Source organism: Sceloporus undulatus, chromosome 3, assembly GCF_019175285.1.
Source record: "Sceloporus undulatus isolate JIND9_A2432 ecotype Alabama chromosome 3, SceUnd_v1.1, whole genome shotgun sequence".
NCBI classification, from domain to species: Eukaryota; Metazoa; Chordata; class Lepidosauria; order Squamata; family Phrynosomatidae; genus Sceloporus; species Sceloporus undulatus.
Genome location: NC_056524.1, coordinates 235,327,153 through 235,339,974, shown reverse-complemented (window position 1 = coordinate 235,339,974; position 12,822 = coordinate 235,327,153). Strand labels below are relative to the sequence as shown.

General features: G+C 39.3%; 1 protein-coding gene and 1 pseudogene across 1 annotated transcript in view; both read right to left on the bottom strand.

The window, feature by feature from the left end:
* Nucleotides 1–12,112, bottom strand: part of GRK7 (G protein-coupled receptor kinase 7) — a 50,532-nt gene extending 38,420 nt beyond the window's left edge. The window contains exons 1-2 of the mRNA XM_042460335.1: nucleotides 11,510–12,112; nucleotides 10,424–10,861 (exon numbers count right to left, since the gene is read on the bottom strand). Coding sequence (XP_042316269.1) covers nucleotides 10,424–10,861; nucleotides 11,510–12,112 — 1,041 coding nt within the window. The remainder of the gene's footprint in view (nucleotides 1–10,423; nucleotides 10,862–11,509) is intronic.
* LOC121927408 lies at nucleotides 2,314–2,438 on the bottom strand (annotated as a pseudogene).
* Nucleotides 12,113–12,822: the final 710 nt, after the last annotated feature.

The following is a 12,822-nucleotide window of genomic DNA, read 5'->3' as shown; positions in this document are numbered from 1 at the left end:
TCCAGCCACTTTGTGGGTGTGTTGTTTAGATGATGCATGCCCCCAAAGTGTCCGGAAGCTGTGCTGAGGCTGCGCCAAGCTGGCAAGAGCCAACCCTTTTAGGAGCAGATTTAATCTTCCGGGCTGTCTGCTTCGGCCCATAATGAAATTATACAATGACCCAGTTGAACAGTAATTGCTGGAGGCATTTCTGAGAGAGGAAGTGCCAAATACTAGCTAGTTCCAGCCAGGTAAATGGTGTGGGCCTTCCTGTATCAATGCTTCCACTAGTTGTACGAGAGGGAATAGTTACTGCTTAAAGACGGTGCTAGAAGAGGAGGAACCAATTCACAAACTGGTTTCACCTGAGCCAGTGCAAGAGGCTTCAGGATTTCATTCCCTCCTCCGCTCAGGTAGGATGGCTGCTGGATGTTTGCAGGGCAATGTGCAGATATATGCACATGTACTCTCTTCCACTGACGTGCTTACTGTTACAAAGACCTTCTAGCAATTGCAGATTGATCCTAATATAAAGGCCCTAGGATACTATGAAATGAAATGAACCACATTTGAAAGCACTGAGCTTGTTGTTGCTGCTGTTGCTGTTGTGTGCCTTCAAGTCATTTCCACTTTATGATACCCTAAGGGGAATCTATCATGGGGTTTTCTGGGGCTGAGAGTGTGTGGTTTGTCCAAGATCACTCAGTGGGTTTCTGTAGTCAAGCAGGCTATTGAACCCTGGTCTTTAGAGTTATAGTCGAAAGTTTAAACCATTATGCAACACTGCTCTCACAGTTGCTACATTTCTGCTATTGAGAATGACAAAATCCTGTAACAGCAATTGCAGAACACCAAACTGTTAGCCCTTAGCAATTACAAACTGAAGTATATTGCTCCTTTCCATCTTCTGCAAGCAACAAATATTCTGTATTGGTTGATTTTCTTCCTACTCTGTTTTAAACTAGGAACTCCTTCAGACCTTCATATACCACAGAGCTAGTGTGCAAGCCCTTCTTACTGAGCCTCAGATACCTGTAGGTATACCTTACATAATGAAGTAGATTTGTTTTGGGAGATTATTTCTTTAACAGAAAATTTGGTACCAGAGGCAGGAATACAATGGAAAGAACAGGGTTAGGTTCCTACAACACAAAAAAGTAGAAGAGCATTTCAACATGTTTCAACAAGCCTTTTGTCCAAAAGTAACAATCTGCACATGTAAAATGGAACAACCAGGTCAGCTAAGCCTTGCTTAAACAAAAACATTTTGAATCTTCTAGGGACTACTAGCAAGTTTCTTCCAAAATGCATCTAGGACTCATTTTTTCTTTCTTTCTCCACTATCTATGTATTTTCCTTAAAATTTCTATTCAGGTAGATCAACACTTTTTATAATTCTGAGGGGACCTGATGAGACAGACTTATCTGCTCTTTGCTTTTCTCTCTACTTTGCTGTTCATGCACATTCAGTATGGCTACCTAGAGGCAGCTGCTGTTTAGGTTGCCTGTTGTTTGCAGGCACACAGTAGGATTGGCTAGAGTGGAATCCAGCTGTTGTCCACCTTATTTTATTGTTTGCTGGAGACACATTGATGCAACTTGAAACTAAATGTCTCTGTTCTCCATTCTCCCAAAGCCAATGATGCTTAAAAAAAAAAAATATCCAGCTAGAAAGATGATGAGGAAAAAAAGTGGGTATAAAAATACTTTGAAAAAGAGCTTCTTTGCCAGAATTTTTGTTAACTGAAGTATGCCTGATCCAGCATTAGTTATGATCCTGGGAAGATAGTTTTTCTTTAATAGTACACTTTAAAAAAAATCTCTAATGCCCATTCTAATTAAATCATGGATGTAATATAGGCCCGTTACAAACGGGCAAAAAGTACGTGCCGCGCACATACTAGGGTTAGAAAGGGGCGTCCTTTCCGGATGCCCCTAACCCTAGTATGCGCCGAGCACATACAAAATGGCGGCGCCCGTTCTACACGGGTGCCGCCATCTTGATGTCACGGACGCCTAGTGTCCGCACATTGCACAGCATAAACGATGCTGCTAGTGTGCCATTGGTGCTTCGGGGCGCCATTTCCATGGCGCAAAAAGAAGCCGCTTTTTTGGCTTCTTTTTGTTGCGCGGAGGAGTCACGCAGTTTGGTCGCTGGGGCTTCTTCATGCAGCAAATGACAGCGCTGGCAGACCACCCTTTTTGGGCGGTCTGTAAAGTGCCATACTTAGGTATCACAAATGTTGACCAGTCACTTAAAATAAACCACTTCTATGCATGAAGTTGGCTTTTCTTTTTGTATATTCACAAACCAAACTACTATACATTTAAAAGGATTTTCTGAACACATACACAGAAATATAACTAGGATGTGCTCAATGTTTTCATCATTGCACAAAAAGTCTAATGAAAGATATTTGATACTACACTTGATCTTAGCCAAAAGGCTGAGAAGCAATCATCCAAAATGCTGGAGGGGTTGTGAAGGAATGGGAACCTTTGTACATATGTGGCTAGATTGTCCCTTAATGTATGAGTATTGGACAGAAATTTTACAACTAATCTCCAAGATCACTGAACAAAGTATACAATTATCACCACTCCTGCTCCTGTTCTCCATTTATATGAATGAAAATAAAGCCTTGCAGCATAAAGAACTTGTTAGTTTGCTTCTGGCTGTTGCCAGGCTTGAGATAGCCAAGTACTGGAAAACTGGAAAGTTGAATATTGCAGGATGGTGGACTAGACTCTGGGACTTGTGGTTAATGGATAAAATGGCAGATAATAACAGAGCGAGAAGCTTACACTCTGGATTGACCTTTCATAAGATTTGGTACCCATTTATTGAATACATCCAGCAAGATTTAGTCTATAGTCACCCTCCAATTTTAGCTAAATTTTAATCTAAAGATGTATTTCAGGATCCCTGAATACACATTTTATCTAAAATTTTCAGGGCCTTATCTGGGTTATTGCCTGTATTTATTGTTGTTTTGGTGTACTGTTTGTTGTCATATTTTGTTTTAGAATGTATTAAAAAATTTAATTAAAAAAAGAAAGATATTTGATAGTGAAATTATGGTCACATTACATCTAATTTCCTGTTACAGCAGTACAAGTCCCATGATCAATGGATAAGAGATTCAGCACCACCAAATTTGAAGTTAAGGAAAAAGAAGAGTATTCATGATGGTGAAACCAACCCATGAAATATATGTTCATTGCAAAGTATGAGTGATGAGTAGGGAATTCCTAACCAACAAGGCATACTGACTAGTGATGATGCCAGCATAATTTGCAACAGAATAGTATGGTAGTGGACAGACAGAATAGTAGTGGATTTCTGCTGTTCCAAAGGGGCAGCATTGTCATGATGCCAGAGTTCCTCAGTGGAATCTTTGGTTGGGTGGGAAAGATTCTCTGCTCTCAAAATGAATGGAAATGGAAATGTATGTACAGTGTATATGCCTATGGAAAATATTACATATTTTTTAAAGTAACAGATGATGACAAAAGAGATGCAAATAAAAGAGAAAGGAGAAGAAGCACATTTTTGTGCAACTCTATAAAAAAAAATCCGAGAAATTAAAGCCAAGTTCAAACTGAGGGCAGGGATGCTCTCGGGAGAAAAAAAGAACATTATACAGGAACAAGAAGAAATAAAAAGACACTGGAGGCAATACACAGAAGAGCTATACAAAAGAGAGGTGGAAATGAATGATATTTGGAATGAGGAGCCATATGATGATGAACCCCAAATTCTAAAAAGTGAAGTCAAATCTGTAATAAAGAAAATGGGAAAAAATAAATCACCAGGAACAGATGAAATCCCAGTTGAACTGCTACAGTGCTTACAGACAGATGCAATTTTAGTGCTAAATGAAATATGCCAACAAATATTGAAAACAGAGCAGTGGCCAACTGACTGGAAACACTCAAAATACATGCCATTCCACAAGAAAGGAGATACAAACGACTGCAGCGACTATAGGATAATAGCACTAATCTCATATGCAAGCAAAATAATGCTCAAAATTCTGCAGCATAGACTGCAACCATACATAGAGAAATTCCAGTGGTGCAAGCAGGATTCAGAATAGGAAAGGGCAGTAGAGAGCACATTACAAACATGTGATGGCTAATGGAGTGTACCAAAGAATTCCAAAAAAGAATCAGCATGTGTTTTATAGACTACAGCAAAGCATTTGATTGAATAGATCATGAAAAGCTTTGAAATGCACTCAAAGACATGGGGGTGCCACTACATCTGATAGTCCTGATGCAGAATCTGTACCTAGAATGAGAGGGTACCGTCCGAACAGAATTAGGGGAAACAGAGTGATTCTCAATAGGCAAAGGGGTCAGGCAAGGCCGCATCCTATCACCTTACTTATTTAACTCATATTCTGAAAACATCACAAGAAAAGCAGAATTAGAATCAGGAAAAGGAGCAGTGAAGATAGAAGAAAGCAACATCAATAACCTAAGATAGGCAGACAACTCCATAATATTAGCAGAAGACATTCAGGAATTGGAACAGTTAATAAGGAAGGTCAAAGATGAAAGTGCAAAGGCAGGTCTGATACTGAACATTACAAAAATAATAATGACCACAGAAGAAATACATAAATTCATGATTTATAAGTATGGAAATGCAATGTGCTGGAAGTGCCAGAAACCTAATGCTAATTTTTTTCACATGTGGTGGAATTGTAGACTAGCTTCTACATACTGGAAGAGTATCCACTCCACAATATCAGAGATCCTCCAGATTTCAATCCCCTTTGACCCTCTCCTTTTCCTCCTAAATATGACATCCATGATAACAGATAAAGTCGTAGAGCGGAAAAATAAAAGAATAATCATCTACATGGTCACGTCAGCGAGAATTATATATGCCAAATCTTGGAAAAAAATCTATAATTCCAACACAAGAGGAATGGCTCAATGAGCTATTTAAAGCGATAGAGTTGGACATACTAACTCAGGGGTAGGCAACCTACGGCCCGCAGACCGGATGCGGCCCGGCAAGGCCTTGGGACCGGCCCCAGCCCGGTCCTGCTGCCGATTGCCACCGGAGCCTTTGGCCTCTTGCATGAGGGTGTGGGGCCTTTCGCCTATCAGGAGGAGGTGGGCAAGGGGGGGCAAGTGGAGGGCAAGGGGGGCAATTGTCTATAGAAGCCTCAGAAACATGCATTTATATTAACATTTTTTAAAAAATCAGCAATTTTTTTTTAAAAAGTGTCCTCCATTTGAAAAATTTGTCCTACATTTGTGGCGGTTTATTTATTTATTTAATTTTTTTAAAAAATTATTTAATTATTTATTTTTTGGCTTCGGCCCCCCCCAGTTGTCTGAGGGACAGCAACCTGGCCCCCGGCTCAAAAAGGTTGCCTACCCCTGTACTAACTGCTCAACTGAAAAATAACAAAGCAGAGGCGATAAAAGAAAGAGAAAAAGAGTGGCTGTGTGTTGAAAAATATATAGGAAGAAATATATAGAAAGAGAAGGAAGAAAAAACACACATTAAACAGATAAAGTGTTAGAAACATATGTAATTGCATTATCTGCTTATTTATTTAATATGAGTATTAATGTGAGCCAAGAAGTTTCATTATTTACTAAATCATGCCCTGAATAATACACATAGAAAAATATAAAGGTGGTGGTGGGGAAAAACCAAGATAATCTGTCTTCTCCAAGAACAGAACGAGGAGAGGAAATAGATGTATGATACTTAGTATCTATTTTTCCCCTCTTCTTCTTGATTACATTAGCTTTCTTTTTTTTCTTTGCCTAATGGATGTTAATACTGTATAAGGAGATAGGAAAGAAGAGAAACGAAGAAACAAGAGGAGTAAATACCATCTTGGAAGTATAATAAGCTTGATATAATATTTGGTTTATGATGTAATATATGTTGATGTAGTTGTACAACTATCAGGATGCAGATTTATGTATACAGTATTTGTGTATGTCACACATTGTATGCCTGTGTTTGTTATACATTGTATGTTGTTTTTATTATTTGTCATAATTAAAAAATTAATAAAAAAAGAAATACATAAATTCAATCTAGACAACAAGGAAATTGAAATAATTAAAGAATTCCCATATCCAGGATCAAACATTGACCAGAATGGAGACTGCAGTCAAGAAATAGTAAGAAGAATAGGAATGGGAAGGGCAGCTATGAAAAGATACTGAAGCGCAAAGACATACAACTGAGCACTAAAGTCAGAATTGTTCAGGCCATTGTACAGTGTGCCCGCGCCATACGCGGCCTTGAGCATTGTGCTCAAGCCACGGCGCGCGCGCGGAACAGAAGGGGCGGCGCATCCCATTCAATTGAATGGGCGCACATGCCTGTTGCGCCCTGCGCGTGCCCGCGCCGCCACGCCACCGCACACAAGCCCCATTGTTTCCAATGGGGCTCGAGCATAGGCGGAATTCGCCTTACGCAGAGGGATCCGGAACGGATCCCCCGCGTAAGGCGAGGACACACTGTATTCCCAGTTACCATGTACGGATATGAGAGTTGGACAGTGAAGGAAACAGACAGAAAGAAGATCAACTCATTTGACACGTGCTGCTGGAGAAGAGTACTTAGGATACCATGGACAGCCAAAAAGACAAACAAATGGTTCTTGAACAGATCAGACCAGGGCTCTCCTTGGAAGCAAAGATGATCAAGTTGAGACTATTTTACTTTTCGCCACATAATGTAAAGGCACAGATCACTAGAAAAAACAATAACGCTAGGAAAGGTAGAGAGTAGAAGAAAAAGAGGAGGACCACAAACCACATGGATAGATTCAATCAGGGGGCTTATGGGTAAGGGCTTGCAGGATCTGGGCAAGGCAGTGGAGGATAGGGATTCTTGGAGATGTCTCATCCACAGGGTTGCCACGAGTTGGATCCAACTTGAGGGCAGCTAACAACAACAACAACAACAACAACAAATGCATACAAGTGGCTTTGTATTAGCCTGCCTTGAAGAAAAATAGTTATTACTGTATTTTGTGTATCGTTTACCTTTCAAAACCTGCTAGGCGGGAAAAAATCCAGAAAGATCTGGAAAAAAATTTGGAGAAGGCAAGAGAACAGTTGACCTGCTGAAACAAATGTGAGGTGGATGATATATGATCTGCACTTAATTAACACTGGCATTGTTGTTAATGGATCTTTTATTTAGAAATTTCAAGAAGTAACAAAATGTTCTCAAAATACTGTAGAAAAAATCCAGCATTCATATAAACCAGATTACAATTTCTGTGGATATGTACCTGTAGCTCATTTTAGAGCAAGTTCTTTGTTAAAAGTAATTGGCTTAAATCAAATTGTTAATCCTAGTTACAGTAGATCCACTGAATCAAAAGAACTTACATAAGTATTTATTTGTATCGATTGAACGGATTTTGATTCAATGGACTTTACTTGAGACTAACAATTTGATTTAAGACAGTTTTCAGCTAATTCTAATTGATCTGCTAGAAGATTCCTGGCAAGTTATGATTTGCTCTTGTACTTCAAAAATGTGTGGCGTATTAGGATTACTTGCAGTGATTATGAACTCATCCTTATTTAACCTGTCTGAATAGCACTTGTACAAGAAAGGGACATTGGATAATGTAACTGACACATTGACTGCATTTAAAAATCATGATGTGTGAACCAGCCTCTGGTAACTAACCAGCCACAAATCAAATAAATCCATGGTTTGTTTCCCCTAGCTGCTGACCCATAAAAAAGGAGCAGATTAAAAGTTCAGAAAAAAAAATCAGAAACAAATTGGAAATGTGAAGACAAACCTCAGTTTGTTTGGTCATCTGTCATGCAATTTGTAACCTAAGCAAGAAATTATCCTTATCATAAACCATAGTTTATCATGGCATGCAAACATACCAGTCATGTACTGTATTTAAATTACTTAATATAAAGAAAGGCTATTCATCAATTACAGTCAGCCCTTGGTATCCACAGATATCTTATCCATGGATTCAACCATCTACGTTTGAAAATGTTAAATATATATAAAATTCCAAAAAGGAAACCTTGATTTTGCCATTTTATATAAGGGGCACCATTTTACTATGACATTGTATTTAATGGGACTTGAGCATCCATACATTTTGGTAACCATGGAGTGATGGTGGTCCTGGAACCAAATCCCAGAGGATACCAAGGGCCTATTGTACCTTATGTCATTTTTGTGGCAACAAAGGAGACAGCCCTTTCAGTTGTAGTATTTCAATTAGAATGCTTTTGGAGTGAGGGGGAGAAACTGTGGTTGATGCTTCAATTGTTTTAGTATTGCCTCAAAATCTTTTATGTTTACCCAGACATTTTAATTGGTTGATTTGTCTGTTCTATTGTGTTTGCTTCCTTTCTGTTTTTAGCATTATAATGTAGTTTTAGTGTTTTCACTGTACTGTTTTTTTTTTAATTATATGATGCCCTGGTATCCACAAGAATGAAATGTGGTTTAAAAATATTTTGATAAATAAACAAATAATAGTCACTTTATATTTGTTGTTATTTGCTATCGCTGTCATTTTTTACTTATAGCAAGACCTCCAAGAGCTGTCCTCATCAAGAGCTCTGTTCAGTTCTTGCAAACTTAGCACTGTGGTTTGCTTTATTGAATCAATCCATCTTAAATGTGGCCTTCTTTTTTTCCTACTTCTTTCTACTTTATCTTGTATGTGACCTGTTGAAGCTCAGGCCCTTTATATTAGGATCAACCTGCAATTACTAGAAGTATTGCCAATATGCTGTTGTGTCATTTCCTATTTCTGGCAACCCTAAGATGAACTTATCAAGGGTTTTGGGGGGCATAATTTGTTCAGAGGAAGTTTGCCATTGCCTTCTTCTGAGGCTGAGAGAGTGTGATTTGCCCATGGTCGCCCAGTTGATTTCTCTGGCAGAGCAGGGATTCTAAACTTTGTCTCCAGTCATAGTCCAATACTCTAATTACTAGCCCACACTGACCAATATGGTGGACAGAATAAACTAGAATAACTAGAACAGCAGAAAACAAACTGCTTTTCTTCTCTTTATTTAAAGATAGTACACAGACATATCTCTGAATCACAAGTTTGGGAAGAACATGCCTTTTTAATAAGATGTTTGCTTATTGACATTAAGAAGCAGTTCCTGCTCTCATCTAGGATATCCAGAATAAACCACCACAATGACAAATATGATATTAGAAGACCCTTTAACAACCTTCCTCAGGAAAAGCTTGGAATTGATTTCTTATGCTCAATGTTTCCATAACTGAGGATGGGAATGGATGAGTTGCCATTCCCTTCTCCTTTTGTGTCTGTTGTTATTTAGATTGTAAGCCTGAGGGCAGGGAAATGTCTGAATTACAAACTGTAAGCCGCTCTGATAGCTTTGGCTGAAGAGCAGGGTGTAAATAAATAATAATAATAATAATAATAATAATAATAATAATAATTATTATTATTATTTCACCTCAGGTTAGTGATCTCAGAGGATCTGGTGTGTATGTGTGTGCACACATTTAATTGTAACGTGGGTTGGGTTCTAATTGGTTTATCTGAGGTTATCTGATCTGGAAATCTATTTTTATCAAGCATGCTCCCACCTGAAGCTTTTTCTACATTTTGAGCTAGAATGTGCGCATAGATCTGTGACACTTCAGGTGGGTTCTTCTGCCCAAATTTGATGAAAGGGATGAGGATGCATATTGAAGAAGACAATCCCTTGAAGAGATGGAGGTTTTCCTGTACAAACCCCACTGACAAAAACAACAGTGCTTTGTCTAGTTCCTATTAATTCCACCGAAACATCCACAAGATAATTCCACAATGAATTGTGTCTTCTATTTTCACGTGAAAGGGGGGAAATTATTAACAACTCTTCCTCCAACTCTTTTTCCTCTTGATGTTGTGCGCCTTCATTTCCTACTTATGACAACCCTATCACAGGGTTTTCTTGGCAAAATTTGTTCAGTGGGGAGCTTGCCTTTGCCTGCCTCTGAGGATGAGAGTGTGGCTTGGTTAAGGTAACCCAGTGGGTTTCCATGGTTGATCAGGGACTCAAATCCTGGTCTCTAGAGTCGTAGTTCAGTGCTCAAACCACTATACTAGGCTAGCTCTCCCTTTCTCCTCTGCTCCAGTTCTTCCTAGGCTGCTATGTCTCTTTTGACAGCAAATACTTGTTTTACATAATGCAATAAAATAAAATTCTTGTAAGGTATGAATAAGTAGCAGGCCTGCTGATGGAGATGCCACATGGTGCAATCAAATAGTTAATTAAACAAATCCTCTTACCATCTGTCACTTAGAATGAAATGACCACATAAGATCTTTAGTGAGGAGCAAATCCTAAAGAATTAAAGCCTAAGCTCAGTGCCTTGGAAATAGAACAGGCACCCCCACCCGCTTGCAGCTCTGCATGGTGAACTCTTACTTACCCTCTGGTTGATTTGTTTACCCTCCTTGACTTCCACAGCCAAGCCAAGATCAGACAATCGGCAGTGACCATTATCATCCAGGAGGACATTTTCTGGCTTCATGTCCCTGTAGACAATTTTGATGGAATGAAGGTGCAGCATCCCACAAGTGATCTGAGCAGAGTAGAAGATGATCCTATTCATTTCCAAGCCTCTGTCACCTACATTGTAAATGTGATATTTAAGATCCCCACCATTCATGAGACTCATGACAAGACACAGAGCAGTTTTACTTTGATAAGCATAGGCCAGAGTGACAATGAAACGACTGTTGACTTTCTCAAGGATCTCCTTCTCTAGCAAAGCCATCTTTTCACCACCTTTTTTCTTCAATCTTTTTTTGTCCAGCTTCTTACAGGCATACATCTTCCCAGTATTTCTCGCCTGGATGGCACAAACCTAAAGCAAGTTTCATGAAAAAGGAGGAAAGTCTAAATAAGCAAAGTGGATTTTAAAGTGAGACAACACATGACTCATATTATGAGAGCTTAATAGTGTCACTATTTGAATATGAGTCCCATAATCTCCTAGGGATTCTGAGAGTTGTAGATCAAAGGCATGTTTTCTACTATGTATTTCAGGCTACTATGGCAACCTGCATGGACTTGAGCTTCAGGCTAATTAAAAGCTTCACTTAGATTAAAACAATTTGTGGCTGGGACCATATAATGCCTGGGTTGTCTACCACTCCTTATACAGTGTTGGGACATAATGAAACAGTAATCTATACTATTGTTATAAGCACACCCACTGGGAATAAAAAAAACAACACTATAGCACATCAAAAATAAAGAACAACACAAACATAAGATGAACATAAGGAACTTGAAGGCAGGGGTACAAGTACTGAAAACAAACCCTTTCCTGTTGCTCCTGAATACATTTTACTGCAGGGTAGATCATTAACAAAAGGAGCTAAAGATGGCCATATTTCCCAAGACAGAGCTACTAGGCTGCTCCATGCTTGTTGTCTGGTGAAGACCATACATTATAATGCCTAGGCCCTACTGTTTGCTCAAGAAATATGAATGAATAATTGCTTCTTACCTCTCCAAAGCCCCCCTTTCCTAAGACTCGGAACTCATCAAAGAGCTTTTCGGTTACAGGTTGCTTCTCATAGGCTTTCCATTGCAAGAACTTGTCAAAGAATGGAGTAGTTTGGTAGTCCTGAAATGGTTTCCCTTTAAGGTAGGTAATGGCCTCGTCTCTGGCTGACTCCATAACTTTTTCAAAGTCATCCTTAGCCACAGACTGACACTTGCTGGACAGGTCTGCACTGAGAAATTTCAAGTAGCTGTTGCTGACATTCTTCAGGTACATGTTGACCATGCCCTCAAGGAGGCTGCTTTTGATATTATCTTCTGCTAACTCCCAATTAGTCACTTCATCCAGAAACTCTCTAACCAACAAATATTCAGGCACAGTCTCCAGAAATTCCCTGAAAAAACTTTTGCCGATAGGCTGTTGGTCACAAATGCTGTCATAGTCCATAGTAATGGATTGCTTGATTGCAGTGCATTCCTCAATCTTTGGCAGTTCAAGGGCCCTCCGCCTTTTTTGCATCTCCTTGGCATCGACTTCTCCACTTTTCCTGGCCTGTAAATATGCTGTGTTGGCGATCAGGTTATCCAGTCCCCCCATATCACACATCTTGGCGATCTGTTAGGGTAGCAGGGTCTAGCTGGGGCAAAAACACTGACTAGCTTTGGGGCAGCTGCCCAGATACACCTTTCTCTGCGCCACTGCTTGGCTGTAGGCGTGGACTTCAGAGAAATAGTAGAGAGTCTGCCTACTTTAGCATTAAATACCTCTCAAGGATTTTCACTAAGTACCTTTAGGTGTATGTACCATTTGTGGAAAGTGGCTGGTAAGAGGTTTCTCTCTAAGGAGCTTTGAGTTTGCTATCTATAGCTAAATGGATGACATCTCAGGAAAACCTCACTGTCACCACAATCACCCAAACTGCATTTTTCTGCAGAAACTCCACTACCAATACTTAATGTATGCTCAGTTCTTCTATACATTTAAATCTACTTGGCCAGTCTAGTTTCTTTATCTATAACCTTTTCATAGAGAAGATATGGCACTATTGCCAGCCCTTAAAGAATTTGTATTATTTCTTCCCCACTGCTCTAAGCAACTTTAGTTCACAGATGTATGCCCACCATAACCACATACTTTGAAATGGAGTTTTTAAAGGGGGATTTTGAAATTTTCTGAGTCTTGCTGTGTTGCAAAACAAAATGTTGAGCAGTTGAGGGATATCAAGCAATAGGTTGAGAACAGTTGTCTTAAAAATCATCATCCTTCAATCCTAAAGTTAAAAGACTACCTCTTCATGCAGATCTTATCCAGAGAAA